General features: G+C 39.4%; 3 protein-coding genes and 1 long non-coding RNA gene across 9 annotated transcripts in view; 2 read left to right on the forward strand and 2 right to left on the reverse strand.

Annotated features, from left to right (window-relative positions):
• Nucleotides 1-9,559, forward strand: part of LOC124205555 — a 96,686-nt gene extending 87,127 nt beyond the window's left edge. The window contains exons 1-4 of one of the 2 annotated variants that reach the window (XM_046603010.1): nt 7,953-8,110; nt 8,242-8,313; nt 8,386-8,719; nt 8,795-9,559. In XM_046603010.1, coding sequence (XP_046458966.1) covers nt 7,982-8,110; nt 8,242-8,313; nt 8,386-8,719; nt 8,795-9,270 — 1,011 coding nt within the window. In that variant the 5' untranslated portion in view covers nt 7,953-7,981 and the 3' untranslated portion in view covers nt 9,271-9,559. Of the gene's footprint in view, nt 1-7,952; nt 8,111-8,241; nt 8,314-8,385; nt 8,720-8,794 lie in introns of those variants that run through there. The other variant, XM_046603011.1, reaches the window with a different exon arrangement.
• Nucleotides 213-3,362, forward strand: LOC124205563. Its single transcript, XR_006879393.1, has 5 exons — nt 213-1,018; nt 1,183-1,327; nt 1,404-1,968; nt 2,539-2,656; nt 2,729-3,362. It is a non-coding gene; the product is annotated as an uncharacterized LOC124205563 (long non-coding RNA).
• Nucleotides 3,363-13,605, reverse strand: LOC124205537. 4 transcript variants are annotated; one of them, XM_046602982.1, is made up of 19 exons: nt 13,465-13,605; nt 12,878-13,403; nt 12,748-12,810; nt 12,553-12,693; nt 12,390-12,479; nt 12,250-12,327; nt 10,366-12,187; nt 9,836-9,926; nt 7,313-8,095; nt 7,165-7,227; nt 6,966-7,101; nt 6,686-6,893; nt 6,445-6,609; nt 5,652-6,378; nt 5,479-5,585; nt 4,946-5,165; nt 4,631-4,834; nt 3,973-4,072; nt 3,363-3,856 (listed from the first exon to the last, which is right to left on the reverse strand). In XM_046602982.1, the coding sequence occupies exons 1-7, from the start codon at nt 13,498-13,500 to the stop codon at nt 10,968-10,970; spliced, it is 2,154 nt and encodes a 717-aa protein (XP_046458938.1). In that variant the 5' UTR covers nt 13,501-13,605; the 3' UTR covers nt 3,363-3,856; nt 3,973-4,072; nt 4,631-4,834; nt 4,946-5,165; nt 5,479-5,585; nt 5,652-6,378; nt 6,445-6,609; nt 6,686-6,893; nt 6,966-7,101; nt 7,165-7,227; nt 7,313-8,095; nt 9,836-9,926; nt 10,366-10,967. The 4 variants fall into 4 exon arrangements, with proteins under 4 accessions (XP_046458938.1, XP_046458935.1, XP_046458936.1 ...); XM_046602979.1 differs by lacking the exon at nt 4,631-4,834; XM_046602980.1 differs by lacking the exon at nt 4,631-4,834 and having other exon boundaries at nt 7,159-7,227.
• On the reverse strand, nt 13,475-19,962 carry LOC124205533 (neurotrypsin-like). Of its 2 annotated transcripts, none has more exons than XM_046602976.1 (24): nt 19,804-19,943; nt 19,597-19,731; nt 19,463-19,533; nt 19,224-19,397; nt 18,908-19,158; nt 18,586-18,849; nt 18,187-18,505; nt 17,811-18,129; nt 17,588-17,741; nt 17,175-17,528; nt 17,009-17,116; nt 16,848-16,945; nt 16,611-16,789; nt 16,271-16,554; nt 16,018-16,203; nt 15,907-15,950; nt 15,693-15,845; nt 15,514-15,633; nt 15,239-15,451; nt 14,991-15,173; nt 14,781-14,933; nt 14,472-14,712; nt 14,231-14,410; nt 13,475-14,169 (listed from the first exon to the last, which is right to left on the reverse strand). In XM_046602976.1, exons 4-24 carry the CDS (start codon nt 19,268-19,270, stop codon nt 14,039-14,041), a joined length of 3,981 nt encoding a protein of 1,326 aa, XP_046458932.1. In that variant the 5' UTR covers nt 19,271-19,397; nt 19,463-19,533; nt 19,597-19,731; nt 19,804-19,943; the 3' UTR covers nt 13,475-14,038. The 2 variants fall into 2 exon arrangements, with proteins under 2 accessions (XP_046458932.1, XP_046458931.1); XM_046602975.1 differs by having other exon boundaries at nt 13,703-14,169; nt 19,800-19,962.
• Nucleotides 19,963-20,687: the final 725 nt, after the last annotated feature.

Consider the following 20,687-nt stretch of genomic DNA (forward strand, 5'->3'; position numbering starts at 1 on the left):
AGTCACTTTGATACAAAAACTTGCTAACAAAAGTGTTCACGTCGATTGGGAAAGGAGGATTTTCGTTCGACCTCTCATGGCTAATACTCAGTCGGTTCTCGGCATATAGCCCTGGTGATTTACAATGTTATCTAAATTTTAAAAAAGAACACGCACAAGTGTGCCAGGGGAAAACCAAGATTAATGGGAAAGTACGTGAATGACATACATCGACTAAGTTTTTCAAATCTTTTAGTTATATCCTTATGGCATGAGATAACCTTTTTGCTTTTTGTCTTATTTTTCTTGAATTGAACTGAATTCTTCAGCTTGAAGCATGGTATTCTTTATTATATTATGAGTGTTGATTTATTTTAATTATGAGCGAATGTCCAAATATTTTATAGTGACTATTTTGTATTTTTTCACAGAAAGTAGGCTAAAAGATTTATATTTCGGAAAAAAATAAGCGTAGGAAGGAAGCCTTTTCCAAGGTTTGTCGACTATGGCCCATGGACGCCGTTGCCGTTTCGATTTTTCGAATATTGCAGAATTGCAGACGACATCTGTGCAGTTCTCCTCTGACAGTGACAGCCCTAATTCACGCAGCACAATAGCGAGCGTGCAGCGAGTGTACGACGAAAAAACTCTACAACCCACAAAACTGGAAGCCAAACTGCACTTTTTGCGAGTTCTTTTCATTTGGATTTTAAGGGTTTCATCAATTGCACATAACTGTTTTCCTAGTTTGACTAAATATCAAATTGGATTGAGAGTATACTTTGCTGTCGTGGTTCCATTTTAGTCCTGACTTGTTGCTTCAATTCAGTGTGTTGTTTTATCTTGTTCTGGGCATTTCCTGTGCTAAAGAATGCCACTCCGGTTAGAGGTATGCGTCATTTGAGATCTACTGGAATTTAAACATTTTTAGAAAATGATTGAATCTTGAAACTCATGTTCCTGCCAAGTGTTAGGCCATTTCAAGCGATTCACAAGAGCATTCACAAGACTTCATTCCTTCATAGTAATTTTTTAAAAAGTAGGATCAACAGCCAGATGGAGTCTACATTTTTTTCGCTGCAGTCTAATAAGTCTAATATGTATTTAAAACATTGATCTGCACTTACGTCTATCATCAGTGTCACATTGACACCACCAATTAAAGACAAGGTGACTCATTTATTTTTTTTTTTTAATTTACAGGTTTCTAAATTTGCATTTCAGACTTGATGAGAAGTCATGACATTTCAAGGAAAAGGATAAGGACTATACAGTCAATAAGGTTCCTTGTTTGCTATTGGCTGCTACCCTTGGTTCTCCATTTTTACTTCCTCCTTCTTGATTTGAGGTATTGCTTTCTGTCGAGACTATTCCGAGTATTCGTGTGTACTGCTAGTACTTAACTGTTTTAATTGTTCTTTTAGGTCATGATTGATTGGAATCGAAACCATTCTGTCTCGACACCGAAATTCTTTGGAACGAGAATTGAGGTTGTGATATGCTAGTAATGCTACAGCCATTTAGCATAAAGGGCATCACCCGTCAACAAAGTGCTTAGTTTGTTAACCCGTTGACTTCTACACAACACTTTAAATCCCCATCCTTCCGCTCTTATTTTGAATTGCTTGCTGTCTTTACAATCTTACATGACATTTTTATATCTGAAGGCACCTACATTCTCGTTTCAGGTAAATCTGGCGCCGCTATTCCATAGGCTGAATCCATTAGTGGAAACTGAAAAGGGATCAGTGACGACTGACTGACGTGTTGTCATCAGCAATACTGCTCATATAGTGCCACGCTTCCGTTGCCCCCGAGGCGTGGTGCCTGCTCCAGCTACGCGGCCAGAATAATTTGACTTCGACTACCCAACCGACGGTCTGGTGGGTCAACTCACCCTTCACTGACTATCCTTCTACCCCTGCTCTCAACACAGCACGGAGTTTCTCGAGGACGACGAGATCATGGTTTTGATGGGGAGAATATGTTGTGAGTCTCAAATGTTTTTCTTTTGTCGTTTTTTTTTGTTATTGTTATTATTTCGATTCAGTGTCGACGAGCTAGAAAAGGGACGTTTTTGTTTAAATCATTTCTTCTTTGTGAAGCTAGATGGCCTTAGATTGCTTTTCAGCTGTCAGAAGCATCAGCATCAGTTACTTTTATTTCCCAGATTTCTAAAGTCACTTATTGGAGTTACTGTGAGATAATTTTATGGGGTTCACAAATATCTGGGTTGAATTGAAGACAGGCTAGTTGAGTAGCTGTTCTAGGAACTAGCAAGTGAGATTTACATTTCTTAAGGTGATAGTCCATGTTTAAGCTAACTTAAGTGCGCTGCTCAAGTTTCGTGCATTTTTAGTATTGATATGCACTTACGTCTATCTTCTGTACGACGACTTCGAGTGTATACCAGGTGTATACTAATAACTATTTAGTTATTCTTTTAGATAATAGACGCAAGAACATTGATGACAAAAACTAATTAAAGCAATTCCTTTTTTCTATTTTTTGGAATTAACATGTTCTAATTCGTTTTGGTTTCTAAAATTTGCATGACAGTCGTCATGAGATGTAATGTCCTTTCAAGATAGTCAACAAGGTCCTTTGTTTGCTAACCCAATGGCTGCTACCCTTGAATCTCCCCTTTACTTCCTTACACAGGCCCTCTTGATTGGAGGTATTGCTTTCTGTTGCTACAATCTTGTTTGAATATTACTGTCATCCAAATAAATGTTCTTTCTTCTTACAGGGTAATTCCTTCCTGAACTTCATTCATTGCTGAAAACCGATGAGATCATGCTGTAATTCAAGACCGATAAATTGTGTAGTTAGCTAAATTACAAGTGCATATCTGGGCTCCCTTCTTTTCTGTGGCCCCGTTTCCCTAACTAACCACTAACCAACGCCCGCCGGTGGTCACTCACCCGCTGTGAAACCAGGAGGAGGGGAGGGCTCTGGTCGAACGGGGACTTGGAAGGCGCATGATCCGATGAAAACTTTTGGAGGGTCATGAGTCTAACCCGGAAGCCTAGTATGACTACATCTCCCCGGAAAAACTTGCCTCGTACTTCTCTCTTCTTCTCGGTCCAGATAAATATCTCTGGGGGCCGTAGACATATCCTATAACAGCATGTGCGAGTTAAAACAATGCATCCACTACCCAATGAAACAAATAGTCATGGTTTATTTTTTGTGGAAATCTCCGTCAGTCAAGTTACAAAGACGATGCAGATTTCCGCAAAACTAATCCATCGCTTTTTGTCTCATTGCCGCAGCGGTGGTGGCGGGTTGCGTTTAAACTCGTGCAGTAGTAAACCGTCTTGAACCGGACGCTCTGTTTATTGAATTATATATTTTTGAAAAATAAAAAAAATTGTACTAAATATTTTTTGTTTTATTTATTACATACATTGTTTTGTTAAGTTTTGACACAGGTCTGTGGGGTTTAGGGTGTAAGTTAGAAGGTTGGTAGGTATATGTTAGTGAGGTTTGAAGATTAGAAGGTGTAAGTTTGTGGGGGTGTTTAATTAGCTTAGGTATATGTTTGTTGGGTTATAGATTAACTGATTTTTATCCAAACTTTAAATATCCTCCTCCACCTCCAACATCCTCCACTTTCCTTTCCCAACCCCGAAACATGTTTATTATTTGTTTGACATAGCACATCCCCATATTCTGTTTTTGTTCTTCCTTAACATACAAACAGTAGACTGCAGATACAATGACAATTTAACAACATAATGATTCAACTTCCATAACACGACACCAGCACCAAGGAAGAGCCAGTTTCACTTGATGCAAAAATGATTTATCACCAGCATAGGCTGCAACAACGAGCCACATCGGACAGCAACTACGGGAACAATACAGGATAAACCTATAACACAAATAAATGAATTATTCTTAAAATCAATGGAAGTGCTGTCTGAAAAGACAAATTAATGTCGCTTCATGTTGTTTTCAAGAGTTAACCCAAAAATCTGAAAACATTACCCGATAGCTATTGTAGGAACAAACTTTACGCGATCTCGCAAAGCAATCTCGTTTTCTTGTCTGGCTTCACCACTGGTACTTCAGCATTCCAGTCAAGAACCTAAATAGAATAAAAGGAACTTGTTACTGGTAGCCATAATCAACAACACAAATTAAAGATACTTGATTTCACTATTAATGAGAATTACATCCATATACACTTGAAGGGAAATGTGCTTCACATCCTTCATTGGAACTAGTTTACCCATCTTTAAAATGTTTGCCACGACCCCCGTGATTAACGCTACTGAAAAATACTGAACTCTAAAAATCGGGATTTAAAAACGCGAAGAGCGTCTCTTTGTCCACCGAAAAACGCAAAGCAAAATCAAATCAGACAAAGGTAAAGTCGTCGAAAATTTCTCTACTACTTTTCAGTCTTGTCAGCATAGTTGAAAAAATTTAGTAATAAGTTAAAAATAGATTAATAATTTACCCCATGCATGCAATGTGTTTACACACGTTCTCTTGTTGTGTTCCTGGTACACATACGTATGAACGAGGAAGCGAAAATCGGATTAAAATGTTGGTCTCTCATGATATGACTTTCACGAACGGCAACACACTTACACAAGCCAAAATAGTTTTACGAGGTTTGTTTTAAGTCCAATCTACTGACCAAAAAATGAACTAATCCGGACAATGACCAACATCATTACGAGTTGCTTTCCATCTTCATAATCATAAAACAATCTAACTGGAAAAGACAACTTTCTCAAGACAGCTTTCGCTGACGCAACGGGTGATTCCTGCAACTTTGGCTTCTTTAATTGACGATGACCGCCTCACTTTCAGAAACTGCAGGCAACAGGAGCTTGTCGAACTGGCAAAGGTAATTGCAGTACTGAGATCAGCAAGGCACGTTTGTGCAGTATTTCCTTCTTAATAAACTCAGATCGTTTCATATTTAGGACACCTTGACTGATGACGTTACCTTGGCTCCAATAGATTCCAATGTTGATAATTATGAAGGACAACGACGCGTCAGGGGATTAAATAACCCGGGCAGTCTGCGTGAGAAGTTCCTCCGTTCAATCAATTGTGGGGCGCTTGTAGAACATAGTCTGGAGTAACAGTACAAACTTGTCAGTGTCAGCAGTTGTAGTTCTGCAATGAATATGCAGCTCTAACAGCAACCAGCAATGGAGGTCAACCTAGAAAACAATTTGAAATGTTTTTAAGAAAAAACAAATAGTAGATGAGACTTTACACGTGAAAGATATGCAGTTAACTTCCAATAAAATAAAATGGCTTCTACAGTCAACATTTCCACATAAATACTGTGAATTTAATTAAGATAAATCTAAAATCATTCAACGATAGTGGACAAAGGGAAATCTTTGATGTTAAAAACTCCTCCGTTCCGAAAAAACTTGATTTTAAAAAGAAACTTTCCTCCAGCAATGAATTTACCACAATTAACCCATACGACTTACTAAGTAAAACTAATATTTACAAAGAAATTACCTTTGATAAGGATTCTTTCTGGGCTGGTACAGATAGTAAGCGATGAATGCATCACACCACAGCATCGGCCTCATGCTGATAGGCAAGATTTTGGATCGCCGTTTTAGCTATAATTTATTCACAAATGATCAATATAATTTCACACGTTTTTTAAAATAATAAATCCTGATTACCTTTCTTAAGATCCATGAAGGAAATGCTGATTATCTTTTACTATTTCTCAAGTTTTACGAGCCTAACGAACTACACCTTGACGTAGCTCACATGAGTAACATGTAACATCCAAGGCGTTTGTGATCAAACAGACGACAATTGGGCAGTACACATTTTCTCCACTAGAGCAACATTTTTAAAAAGAACGGAATTTTAAAAAATAATTTCACAAGTTGCAAGCTTGTAATAACAATATAACATAAATCAGAGAATTCAGAATAATAAAATCAAATAAATGCTAGCAAGAGAATAAAAATAAATGGCATAACAGTTTAACTAACACATGGTAAGAGCGATGAGGGTTTCTAGGTTATCTAGAAAATATGGAATCAACTATGGGGATGAATTACACAATTATTAATGATCTTGATTTTTTGTGGCAACCAACGGATTAACTAAAAAATTCATACCGAAAATACAAATGTCAAATGATTGGAAAACTTGGTCTTGGAAAACTTAGTCGATATTAGCTATTAGGTATTAGCATTATTAGCTGTTTTCTTAATAGTGAACATGACCAAAGTTCCCCTACTAATCACGCGATCAATGTTGAATTTTTCTATTGGAATGTAACTAACACTAACAGTCATCGATTTATATCCACTGTTTTCTCACACATTTGGGTATTACAGACGCCTTTGTAAATAACTTCTCCGGTTAAGTTAAGCCGCTCTCTTTAACCATTGCCTGAAAAAAAAAATTGCCGTTGATTAATACCACAGTTAAGAGTAAAATTAATCATTTAAAACCAACCTCATCGAGATCGACATCAAGAAGCGATGAATCAACAGGATTCCTTTGGCTAGACGAGAATAATAATTTTAACAGTCGGACATTTTTCAACTGCTGTCGCAACCGTTTTCTTCAATTCAATTAATTTGCCACTTCGCACCCTTTGGTCAGCAGTAATAACTATACCTTAGTTTCAAATAATGACAAACAATAGAATTTTATTAAAACAATTTAAATAAAGTCAAATTAAAAGAATGGATACCGTCGTTGATGCGAGTGGCCAACGCGTTCCGCACTGAATCCGGCAAAGACTACGGAATGGACGGCTCCAATACGGGCACAAGCGAGCATTGAGGTGACAGCGAGTGGACATAAATTGGTGGCACATAAATTGCCACTCGATCATCTTTTTTTGCACTCCTTGCGACTTAAAAACGTTTGACACTTGATTCATCAACGTGTAAAACTCCCTGCCAGTATAATCAATTAAAATGAATGTTTAATTTACTTGAAGAATTTGTCATAATGTTATAATATCCAACCCGCTCATATTGTCCAGCAGGTTCGTCTTTTTTCCCAGATGAGGGCGACCCGGCTGGGATCCTTTTCCTTACGGCGATCGACGCAGTTGACTCCAGCAGGGGAATCCATAGTAAAGGGTTCAGGTTTCAATTTGACCTAAAAATAAATGTTTGTCTCATTTTACTCTTCTAACCACATGCGCAATAAATTCACCCAGACCTGGAAGGAGAAAACATTGTCGTGCATCACGGCCTCAAGTCCCTCCCAGTTTGAACGTAGTATCTTAATCAACGTCAAGGCTACCGTTATCTACTATTACATAACTAGACAATTTTTTTTTGTTTTTGTTTTTAAATAAGCAGCTTACCACTTGAAAAATGGATAAAATTATTCAAACTAAATTTGTTGGTGTCACTCTTGCGTCCTTGAATGGGGAAGTGGATGTAATAAATTCCCATCAATGCCGACCTTGGATCAAACTAAGAAAAAACAAGAATTAAAATTTCTTGAACAGATTTTACACATGTAATCGTTCTCCCCCCCCCCTCTGTTTTACAAAAATGCACAACAACAACAGACAACAACACATAGGACAGAAAGAGTGCCAACCTATTTCTTCTGCATATTATCTATTCACGCTAGGCCACTATGGCGCTGTTTTCTTTCACGAGTCTTTTTTTTTTCTTTAAAAAAAAAACCCAAAACTATTTGCAGGTCGTTCGAGCCAATAATTGATATCTATTTGTTTGTTTTTTTCTGTTTCTTTCCCTGTTTGACTAGTCCGCAGGTTAATCCCCGCTTGAATAAAGGGAAGTTTGTTCATAGCCATGTACAAAAACAAATAAAACCATGACATTAGACTGACATTTAAAAATTCTTATCGAAAACTTATGTTCTTATTTACAGACACAAAGACCCGTTGTTCTCAATTTATCAGGGGTAACCTTTAAGTTGGCGCAACAACAGGTCCATCTGTGTATAAATTGAAACGCCCGTTCAGTTGGAAAACACAGTCTTATTTTCCGAAAACTAAAGAATGGCGCATTTTTCAGGAGCCTCACTTGCCCAAGTTGGTTTGCTGTTGGTTTTGATTTGTTGGACGCCGAGTTCGACTAGCGCTGCCTTTTCCTTGGAGGAAGAATTCCTGCAACTGAAGGAAAATTATGTGAGAATTAATTTAAATTTCCTTTTCAAGTGACGCTTCTGTTGTCGACAGTCATATTCAATTTGTTATTTCTATGTCTTATTTTAATCAAGATTTTATCATTTTAATCTTATTCAATTTATTGCCAATAGATTCAAATGAAACAAGTCGTGAAAAGTTTGGAGGCCAAAGATGAACAAATGGAGGCGCAACTTGAACTAAATGCAAGTCTATTGTACTGTTTAGTTTAATTCAGAGTTTCACTGTGGGTTAATATTTCCGCTTTTCTATGACAGAATGAACTAAGACAAGATTTGGAATTGAAAGTAATTCAATTAGAGGCCAAAAATGACCAACTGGAAGTCAAAATTGGAAAACTGGAGGCCAAAGTTGAACAACAAGATTCGCTTTTAACTTCCCTTTTGCGTGAGAAAAATGAACGCACAGCAGCAGCAACCGACTCTGTTCCGTTTATCAATAATCAATCGGCTGTGGCCATCAACGGACTGCCGTCTTCTTGCGGGGATCTCAAAATGATTGGCCACATTTGGAGCGGATTTTATTCCGTCATGGGATCTTCGATGATGGAGTCCGTTTACTGCGATTTCACTAAACTTCCTGGTGATGCGGGTAAATGTTTTAGATTCTCACCAACTATTCAGTTGCAATTATTATCTATTTTTTAATTCTTTAATTAATGAAAAGATTTTCAGAAATGGATCGGATTCGTCGACGTCAAATCGGCGCCCATCCATTTCTACGTCACGAGAAATTCTTCATTTAACACAATTGGAATTCCGATTCCATTCGATTTGGCGCGGGTGAACGAGGGAAACGCCATGAATTTGACGTCGGGGAAATTCACGGCACCTCGACCGGGAATTTATTTCTTGTCTTTCACGGGAATGGCGCATCTTTCAGATTCATCTTCTGTTGATTTTTATTCTGATCTTTATTTGAACGGGAATCTAATCGGGAGGAGTAATGTTCACGAGACTAAGGGCCCCGTCGATCAATATAGTCCGTTGACCCTCCAGTTGACGCTCAACTTGAAAAAAGGCGATCAACTCTGGGTGCAGATTTGGTATGATGGTTCATCCTCGTCTTTGATTGACACCAGAAACCACCGGACCCATTTCACGGGTTTCATGTTGGACGAGGAAATTGTGGCGTCACTTTGAGATTCAACTTCATCGGAGAACGGCGACACGGAACATTTTCGACCATTTTTGTTTAACGTCAACATGTAATTTTGGGGAAGGGAATTTTAAGGTGGAGGAGAGAAAATTCATTCGATTTTTATTCATTAAGGGGAAGGATTTTCTTTACGAAAATTAAACTGTGGATGTAATTACACTTACTGGATAGTGGATACACAAACCAAGTTTCAAGTTTGTATCTGCAAAACTCTAGACGTTACAAACAGAAAACCAATTTTGATTTCCAGATTTACAAAATACAAGTGGACAACAAACGGGAGAAAATTCATTCGCGTCTAATTCATTTTACGGTTTGGAATTTTTTCAAAATCTTTTCACAGTTCGATGCTTATTGTGCATGGCTGAACGCAAATTCACGCGTCTGTGTGAAAAATCAAGGGCAGGGAATGATTTTGATTAGCTCCCACCCAAAAAATCCTAAATGATTAGTGCCTAGTCGTCACGGAGGACTTTTCTCTTCTGACACCTCACTCACCGATTCGGCTGCTCGTTTTCGATGAGCCTTTAATTGGCCTAATTGCCTTACCGAAATAAGGCGATCCACGCTGATGAGTCGGTGGTTTTTAGATGTGTCCCATTGATGGCAGCTTCTCCTTCTAGTCTCTTGTTGGTGCATTCTAAATATAAAAATGGGGATGAATATTAATGGACGAATTCAAACAAGAAATAAAATAACATCACAAGTATTCCAGTACCCATACTTATAAACGACAAAAGATTACATCTAATAACATGTTAGAGCAAGAACATATCAGAAGACGAAAGATGAAGGCATTTGTTGCTGAGAAAAGAACATTTGTTCTGGCAAATGAACTTAAGATTAAAATGCTTACATGAAAAAAAATGAGATAAACTGAAGCTTTAATAAACTTATTTAGAAGAACTGACACTCCCAAGAAAATTGGTGAATAACTTGGAATACTTGTTGGCTGGTGTAAGACGTGCAAGATGTAGTGTTTCACTTTTACCAGCCCACCAAAAATTACTACATGATAATAGTGCTAATGACACAAAATAAATATAAATTGCACCGTAACAATTATTTGATTAAGTTACCTGTTAAAACATATATATTTGGAGAAACGAACAATACAAGTCACCAACACAATAACAAGCCGCCATGACAGCTTTCTTTACAACAGTCAACAGCGACAATGCGACATCTGCAGTTAAATTTTAGCATTTCGATAAAATTTGAATTTGTTGGAATTGTTATTCTTGATAAAACAAACTTTTCGAGTGAAAATATCCAAACAAACAGAATTATATCTCTTGTCATCCGCACACATACATCCATACACACACACATACATTCTTAGCAAAAACCTCTTGAAATTAATCTCTCAAAAGTTCAAACTACGTTTTCAGTTAAGAAGTACCCATTAAACATAATTTTTTTTATGAAAGAAGCCATCTGTATTTAACTTAAGGGTGGAAACAAAGATATGAAACAAAATTGGTAAAACAAAAAATGTTATCGTAGAAAATGGGAAATAAACTTTGTTCATGGCGAAATTCGCTTCTTAGAGATTTAGAGCTCTTGTCGTTACTCCTTACACAACAATCAGAACTGAATTAAGAAATAAGCAAAATTGCGAAAAGAAAAACAACAATCCTGATTGAAATTCGCGGCACACATACTAAACAAAACTAGACTTTTAATTGCTCGATTTTTTTAATTCTTCGATGTTATCCTGGTATCCATGGCGCTTTAAGTCTTCTTCGACGTCAAAAAGTAGATCGTACAGCTCTTGAGTTAAATACGGGTTTCCACGCGAAATTCTTTTCAGCTGCCGAATGGAATTCCAGGCAATCTCAAAGAGCTCCAGCATCGTCCTTGCAAGTCCATCAAATTCTGTCTCGAGCAAACTGAATAATTCTTTTGCATCAGACTCGAGTTTCTTCCACAAAACTTCCTTTCTGTAATTTTGTTCGACAGTGTCCAAACTGAACTTGATCTCAGTTTCTTTATTGGCCTCAATCTGCGTTTGGCAGGTAGTAGACACCAGATTGGCTTTCTGCATCTCTTCATTCTTGGCCGATAAGGATTTCTTGAGAGGAATAAAAGAGTTAACTGTCTCTTCTAACCGTTTCATCACCTGTAAAACTTCTTTGGTACCCTCCAGGGACTTGGTTTTGGTTGAAGTGAGTACGGAGAAGAATCTTTGGATCAATTCATCAAAAGGAAACCCCTCTGTGTTTCTCAGCCAAAAGCAGTTGATGTTTTCTTCAACGTCGTATCCGAAAATAGATAAAAAAGAATCACGAACTCCGTCCTTCAGGACAACGTTGCACACCAAGTCCAGTTGACTAATCCCGTCCAGGTCTTGGAAGAATTCACGGAAAGTTTGGATCAACTTTCCGTTCCTGAACAGTGTCGTGTTTTCAGCATTATAGCTTGGCGTTTGGACGATAGTTATGGAGTACGGGGTGCGGAAACCTTCTGCATGATGAATGTCGTAGACAGATATGTGATTGGGCTGGTCGTCCTCTTTCTCCTCGATCATTTGGAAACGAAAATTGTCTTCCGTTACGACGTTGAACATGTGGTTGATTATGCCGTTGATGAGTTTGGTTTGACCCAAACCTGTGGCTCCCAAAACCAGAACTGTTTTGCGCTCCTTCGGGGGATCGAGAGATTTGCCGAAAATGAATCGTTGAATTGCCGAACGTGATCCAATCGATTTGTGCAGTGGAACGGCGAAAATATCAACGCCATTCAGGTTACCGATCTTCTGTGACTGTTTCATTAGATTTTCGGCAAAACGAACAACTTTGGCGATCGGTTCACAGACGACTTCTTCCTTAACAAGCACTTCTTCAATCGGATAACGAAGTGAAATAGGTCCCCAAGGCTTTCCATGTTTTAGTGGAATTGCTAAATACAAGTAGAAAATTAGTATTAGATTGTGACCCAATAGCAACTAAACTCATACGAACCTTTGGGAAGTGGTGTCTCTGATTTCGGCAAGGCTGCAAAGTCTTTCCGTACATCCTTTATGGGAGTTTTGGCTGAATCTAGAAAAATGGCATGGCTTGAATTACATTTAATGATAATCGATAAATATGCTACACATTACCTTTCGGTTCAACAAAAACTCTAGCGACTCTCTTGGGTGACGGGGTACGATCACGTGATCCGCAAGCGATAGGCTCAGGTTCAATATTCCCTAAAAAAAAATAAAAACTCAATTCAAATAAATTATATTACATGGCAAATAAAAGAAATCAGCATCAACTCACGTTCTGCATCGGTTTCCGGTAATGGTTCTGTATCATAGTCATCCTCATCTCTCTCAACCTCTGGCACCTTTATTTTCTTATGCGATCTGCTAGCATCGTAGTCTGTGCTGCTATTAGAAGATTCTCTACTGGGTGATCTTCCTAGAAAAATTAGATTAGCAATGTCACTTAGTCAGTTTTTGTAAATTTAGTTACGTTTTATCTTCTTCTTCTTGAAAAATCCACAACATTGCTCAGATTTCATTTCACGGTTATCCACTGCAATTTAGAAATAAACAAGACATTAATTAAATTTATCAAATAAATCGAAAACCAATCAACTTACATTCTAGAGGATTTCCCCAATATTCACTCCACACCATTAAGATTGCCATCATCGAGTCAATTTTATCTTGATCGAGAAATGTTCTTCCTTCTGGTGGCTCAGTGATAAACAAAAGTTTCAACTGTAATTTGGAGAATAGCAGAGCGAAGGGCCAGGTCAAGTACATTTCGTCTAACACGTGATTGATTTTCGCTGCATTTCTGTTCTTGACGAACGTCAAGTTTAGTTGCCATTCAAAGAGCTTCAACTCGACAGACACTCGACTTGGTGGAGGATGGTTATGCCATTTGTCGGGAGTTCCAAGCACAAACCAGTTAGACACCCAACACTTTTCTGACATCTCACACTCAGTTTCATTATGAACACATTCCGAATCGTGATGCTTAATCATAAATTGCTTGCATGCACATTTGACTCGCTCTTTTCCCTTGGTACCTGATTGCCAAAAATAAAAGTAGCCCGTTGGCTTATGAAATTTGATTGTGCCACCCCGGGAGCCAGAAAATTCCAACCAATCATCTTCTGTCTGCAAACAAACAAATATTAACAGACGACAATAAATTTCACAATTTTGGTTAAATTCTTACAAAATATGTTGGTATCTCAGGATCGTGATTTGCCATGGTAACAACAACAGCAATTCTAATTTTTTCACAGAATTAGGCACTTGTAACAAAACGTATAATTATAATATACGAATACGAATCAGACAGACATCAGACTACGTGCAACCAGGTCAAAGGTTTTCACTCGAATCGCCATTAATCATTAAAACAGCCTAAAGGGCCTTGGGGTGTAAAAGGGGTGGTTTCGTAACTTCAAGCATAATGCCGTGCAATATTTCATTGGCATACTTTTTTTTATTGGCTGATGGTATACACTCACAAATCGCGTTTGAACCTCGCTTGATTGCACATGTGATTTTGTAAAATAGTAATATCGTTTTTTAAAAATAAGGAAGAAATAAAAGATTATTATTTTTTGTAAAATGACAATTCGAGCGTCGAAATTTTGATTAATGAAGAGATTAAATAAAATCCAATCGTCAAGGATCTGCTTTGAACACCTCTACGGATTTTCAAAAACAAGACATACAGACAAAAACAAATGAAAATAGGTTAGTACTTAGTAGGGGGGAAAAAAACGATTGCATAGAGCTTTTCAAGCATTTGTCTCGGCTAATTTAGAATAAATCCATGGCAAATAATGAACGACACGCGTGTAAACACCGGGCCTGTTAGGTCTTCCGCATCCGAAACCCCAGCTGATGACACCCATTAATGTTGGCCGCCCTATTGGAAAATAAAATGACTTAGTATTTATTTGGTTTACAGATTTATTTTAAATTCATACCGTCGACTAAACAAATTAATCCACCACCGGAATCGCCTTGGCAAGCATCGACACCTCCTTCAAGAAGTCCGGCGCAAAACATTCCAACTTTGATGCGATCAGGACCGTAGACATAAGGCGCTTTGCATGTATCATCCGACAGAATAGGAACAGTAGCCGACTGCAGTTTGATTGCAAAAGCTAGAAAATACAAAATTGCTTGTTTCATTGAGCACGTCATAGTTATTCTAGACACCCAAACCTGCTCCAGGTTGGCCAGGTGATCCCCATCCGGCTATAGTGCAGTTCATTCCGGCAACGTATTCGGTTGATGGAGAAGGAAGACAGATCGGCTGGACATGTGATCCAAAACGAATACCTTGATTACTTTTTTTCTTGATACGAATGAGTGCGATATCGTTATTTAAGTGTCCTCCTTGTCCAAACTCTTCGTGGAAGTGCATGCGCTCCACAGTGAATTGCTCCTCTTCTACGTCACTATCCTTAAGAAATGCAAAAGTTTAGAACACCTTCTTTCCAGAGTATGAAGTTGCCATTCAATCATTTATACTTCCGTATTGTAGTCACCAACTCTTAAGACGTATAGACCTTTTGGGAAGTCTTCCATGCAGTGGGCGGCCGTAAGAATGAAATGTTCAGAGATGATAGTGGCGCCGCACCAGTGATTATCACTTTTCCCACTGTTTCTCACTCGAACTCCCACCTGAATTGGAAAATGTAATTATATTTCTCAACCGAAAATAAAAACTTTGTTCTCTACCTGCCAAGGATAAGCGCCGGGTTTAGTTGGCTCTCCTTTGACTACTTTAGGCTGGATTAATAATGGATCGGATGGATTGTCTTCAACCATTCTTATGCCGCATTTGACCGGAAGAGATCCCAGTTGAACTAAATCGGTTAATGTAGTGACAGGATCTGTCTCGGTTTTTTCTTCCGGTAATTTCTGCAAAAATACCATAAAGAACTATAAACTTATCCCATTCAAATGAGATTAGATAAATTGCATACCCTTTCATTAGTTGGGTGAGAGCAACGGACTCCAGCATCTTCAGTATGACGACAGTTGTGTTTGGCCCACGGCAATCGGGCGCACTCCATCAATGTATTTTCTGTTCCGCTGCAACCTAATTCGTCCAGCCAAATTGGCCCTTTGCCTGGACCAAAACTGCCACTCTTTGCGGGTTGAGCTGGCCCATTCAAATTCAACATTCGGCAGATGACCTGATTTTCCAGAAAATAAAAATTAACAATTGGTCATCCAAATAAAAAATGCAATCAAGTACCGTCGCTTCTTCTGGACCAAAATCGTCATCGCAAACTGTCCCCCAAATTCCATTTTGACGCAACTCGACTCGTCCGGATAGTGAATCGGGTCCATCAGCCAATCGAACCAGCAGTTCAGACTGTAATGATCAATAATTGTTTATAGTAATAAATACAAGTTAAAGGTAGTTTAACGTACAGCGCAACGTGTTCGGTTTTCATCAGAATGGTCTCCACAGTCATCGACAGTGTCACAGAGGAAATCGATGGCGATGCAGGCGTCTGTGGTCTCACATTTAAATTGATTTTCTGTGCAAGTTGTCTCCGCCAAGATGCACCGCACTCCAGCAGTCTGATTACAAATGTCATATAAGAGTTTGTCTATGAGTTTTGTTATCTAGCTTATTACTTACCTCTTCAGGAGCACAATTATGTACTCCCCAACCGGCAAACGGACCTGAATGAGCATGAATTAAGAACTTAAAATTTATAAGTGAGCTAGGGAAGAATATAATAAGACATACAATCAGCTAACGATGTTTCATTGCCCCTGCACATGACGTCATCCATCAAAATTGGAGAACCAGGGCCAAAAGTGGAATGAGACAAAGCTTGACTGGCTCCTAAGGGGAACCCTAACTGGCGACAAATCACGTTGGCATCATTTGCACTGAAATGGTCATCACAGATAGCTCCCCATTGGCCAAATACTGTCAATAAATCAAAACTGATTAAAAAACAAAAATTTAAAGCGAAATAAAAAAATAAAAGTCAAACCTTTGACTTCTACGCGTCCTTCGTTGGTCTTGTTGGAGCCAGCTAATCTAATTTGGAAATCGAGTTGAGATTGGCAAACAATTTCGTCAGATCGATCCCCACAGTCGTCACGTCCATCACACACGGATGTCTGATTAATGCACTTTCCACTGGGGCATTCAAAATTCGAGCTGCAATTGACAGAGTAAACTTTGCGCTCGTAATAAGTCCAACCCGGCGAATGGATCATTTGGCCCGACAGTCCTCGGTTGCTGTCGCTCAAAACGCACTCCGATTGTCCCTCACTATACGTAATAATATATAACAGCTGTTTTCTTCAAAACTAAATAATGAAACTCACTTGTGATTAAATGATAAACAAGTGAAACTTTTAGCTTCGGCGCATCGCCTTGCACAAGTGTCCAGATTAGTGTTCATCCACTTTTCCACGTCGTGAAGTTGGATCGTTTCGTTTTGGCGCTTGTAAAAGTCGTTCATGTACTGGGCGCATAAATCCTCGTCCGATCCGCCTTCACAGTCCTGTTAAATGTTTAATTCAGCTTATGGAATGGTGAATTAATGGTATTCATATACATACCGTAGCTCCATCGCAAACCCATGTATTTGGAATGCACTCGCCCGTATTGCATTTATATTGATTGGCTTTACACTTATTATCAAGAACTGCTCCTCTTTCTAGAATTTACGAAAGAAATCTATCAAATTCCATTTAGTTTAGTCAAAGTCTATTTTGCTTACCCTGAATATTGCATCTGGGTATGTCACAGTACTCCATCTCTACTGGCGAAATGAAACACCAAGGATTCGATTCTCCGTGCGGATTTCGACAGAAATTATGTTGTAAACCTAAAGGATCATTATTTTTTAAATCAATCGAATTTGAAACATTTAATTGACATCTTACCTGAGTTTACGGTACGAGAAGACTTGGCAGCGGCACTGTCCAACACGGCAACAGCAGCTCGTGCAGGTTTCGCCAAAACGTGTCGAATGCGAGGATCGTTCCATCCCAAACAAGGCATACCCGTTTTACTGATATTAGCTGTACCTTGGTAATCGGCGCCATTGCCAACAACACAGCCGATGTCTCGAGAGCTTTTCTTGCAAATGGCAGCAGCGGCCACGTCGCATTCTCCAAGGGTCCAGAAGAAATAAGGCAAAGTTGCACAGCGGTTGCGGTACTGGAAACGCTTAACTAGAATCACGCACTGAGGAGTGACTTTGGCTGCAGGATTGCCCGGTTTTGATCGATCCCACTCTTAACGACAGAAGAATTTTGTTAATCAGTCGGGGCGAAATTGGTACAAACTCTTTTACCTGGCCACCATTTAGTAAAGTTCATTGTGGTTTCCATTTGCTCCCAAACTAACAAATCTTTTCTCAGCGCTCGGATTGCCATTCCGTCCGTATGTACTTTGGTAATGGATGGAGCGACGCTATTCAATAACTCGGAAACAAAATCGTTCTCAACCTAACACACGAAAATGTGCATTGAAGCGCCAAATGAATGACACGTATTAATGATCTAATTACTAAATACTTGAGAATGGATGTAGAGTAAATTTCCGCCGGATTTCTCGCACAAGGATCTCGCTCTTTCCCTGGTGCTCATCTCGTCCGAGATTAATTTGTAGCAAAAGTTTCCGTGGGCGTGTTCATCCTTGGCGCAAAGGGCTTGAGTGTCCCGATGACATCGAACACCCACTACTTGTTCATGAATGAACGGACAGTTGGAACCGGTAGCGATTTTGCATCCGGTGATGTTGGCTTCGCTTCCAGTACACTCCACCTTTTCAATCAAAATTTTATCCCTGGTCAACGGGCCAAACTCCAAGCCTTGTACAGACTTTTGTGCACCCCTATTGAGTAGAATATTAGAGCATTTAAAATTTTAAACAGAAAAATTCTAATTTTACCTGAGGAATCCGAGATGGCGACAAATGACACTGGCTTCTTGAATAGTCCAGCTATCGGAAGCATCGCATACGTGACCCCAAGGACGATCCTTGCCTCCACGCACCTCCACATAACCTTCCCAAGGTCCGGCTCCTCCTCGGAGACGCATGAGTTGGCCACTATCCGGCGACAAAGGAGGTCCTAAATCCACTTTAGGCGACTGTGGCAAAGCATTACCCGCAGGGGGCAATGACCCCGATGATCGGGGAACGTTATCAGAGAAAAACGAGCCACCGGCGTTATTTCCTCTCGGTTGAACTTGTATCGCTCTTGAAGTCGCTATGAGATGAATAATACGAGCTGTCAGTTGGTTTGTTTTCATTAAGATTTTAAAAAAATATCTCAAGTTGCACGTATACTTAAACAGACGACTTTTGAGGCGTGATCGCATTCTCTGGTGGCTGAGTTGAATAGAGTTCCTTCGGCACAAACTTGAACAGCTGGACGACCGCCCCAGCAGTTGACAAACTTTTTGCAATCTGTCGGATGTGGGAAGAACCCTTTAGGATGCGGGCACGACAGTGTAATCACTGGAGTTGGTGTAGTAGTGGTCGATACTGTGGGTGGTGGCGTAGGCGGGCGAGTGGTGGTAGGAGGGAAAGTCACAGATGCTGACCTAGCCACTTTCATTTTTAAAAAATGGTTAAATTAATATTTTAAAATTATCGCTGCATTTATTACCTTGGCAGACGACTTTGTAGGCGTGATCGCATTCATTAGTGGCAGGATTAAACAGCGTTCCGCCAGCACAAACCTGTAGGTGAGGACGGCCTTTCCAGCAATTGATGAACTTGCTGCAATCACCGACAAATGGAAACAATCCATTGGGTTTGGGGCATCCCACATTAGAAGACGCGGATTTCCTTGTAGTGATCGTCGGTTTGACAGTGGTAGTTGTGGTAGTTGTGGTCGTCGTTGGCCTTAACGGGGCACTAGAGGAAAATAAAACACGCCGGTTATCAGAAAATTTACTCAGTGATTTAGTAGATTGAAATACCGTTGGTCGATTAAAATCGCGGGAATGGGTGTTGTACTGCTGCTCATTGACGAAGCAGCGTTAATAGGACCACTAGAGACTGTGGGCGTTTCCACTGCAAAGATGCATCCGTCGGAATCAAAGATATTGCCCAGTGTTGGTGCTGGCGTCGTTAAGGGTGGAGGAGTCAGAACCCTGTGCGAAAGTTTTCCCATAATGACCATAAGGATTATATTTAAGAGAAATGTCCGTTTGATTACCGAGGAGATCTTGTCGTCTCGGGTTGAATTGGATTGGTGTCGCCAGGTTTGGCTTTACCTGGATGGACAATCTATCCAAAAAGAATAAAATTAATCTTGATAAATGCCATTTGATTTAATAGTTGAGACGTTACCAAAGTATTGCGGGGTCCACTGCCTGCAGGAGACTCACGGGCGTTTTCGTTTTCACTCGTATCAGCCGGAAAAACATTACCGTTACTAAATGTCACTACCGATCGTTTCTGATCTAGCTGAGTCCAGTCAATGATCTAAAAATTTAATGATTAGACCCAGCAACAAAGTTAAAAAAAAAAAAAACAAACATCAGTCAACTTACGCACAGGTGAAGTGACACTGACACGCACAAAATGAACAGCTGGAATGTGACGCGAGGCGCCACCATTTCAAAGAACACAGCAGCAACTTGTAAAAATTCAAAGTGTTTTGGATCGAAGCTGTAATCGCACTGGCCCTAACCGCAGCATAAACCGCCAGTGGTTCAATTTTTCTTGATACGAATTGCATCGAGTGTTGCGTCGTGCCAGACGGGCGCTGAGAGTTGCTGGGTTTTTCTCTCTCTTGGGAACCCAACACTGCACTTGACATTCAATACGTCCCAAGTTTTGTGACGTATACAAACTACATTTTCCAGCCTCTTTTGATGTGAACCAGATGCCGGCGTTCATCGGACTCGGCATCCGACTTGACTTCTGACCTTTTCGTCGGTTTGTCTATCTGTTTCGAAATTTTTCCAAGTTCTGCTGCAAAATACTACGTAAAAGTGACGTATCGGGGAAATAGGCTACACATTTCATTAGACCGGACTTTAAACTGTTGGCTGAATAGAAAACAAAACAATTAAAATACTGAAAAATGGCTAAGACGTCCCTAGTACCATGTCGTAATAGGAAAAATAAGTTGCAGAAACTTACAATATTTACTTTCTTGTCCGACTATTAATCTACAGCTAATTCGATTTTAAATAACGCTTTGCGCTCACTAATAATTTTAATAAAAGAAACAGACTACACGAAAGTTATTCTTTAAAGCACGATGTAAAAGTTTTGTACCTGCGGCCGTGAAAAATCCATCAGGATTAAGATCAGAATATAGTTCCATTGTGGGTGATGGCATTTCCAGCAGGTAGAATCTCTAGGGCCAAAGTAACAATTAAGAAATTAAGAAATAGATCAATTAAGAAATCGATTTGGTCGGATACCTTCCA

Source organism: Daphnia pulex, chromosome 10, assembly GCF_021134715.1.
Source record: "Daphnia pulex isolate KAP4 chromosome 10, ASM2113471v1".
Lineage (NCBI taxonomy): Eukaryota > Metazoa > Arthropoda > Branchiopoda > Diplostraca > Daphniidae > Daphnia > Daphnia pulex.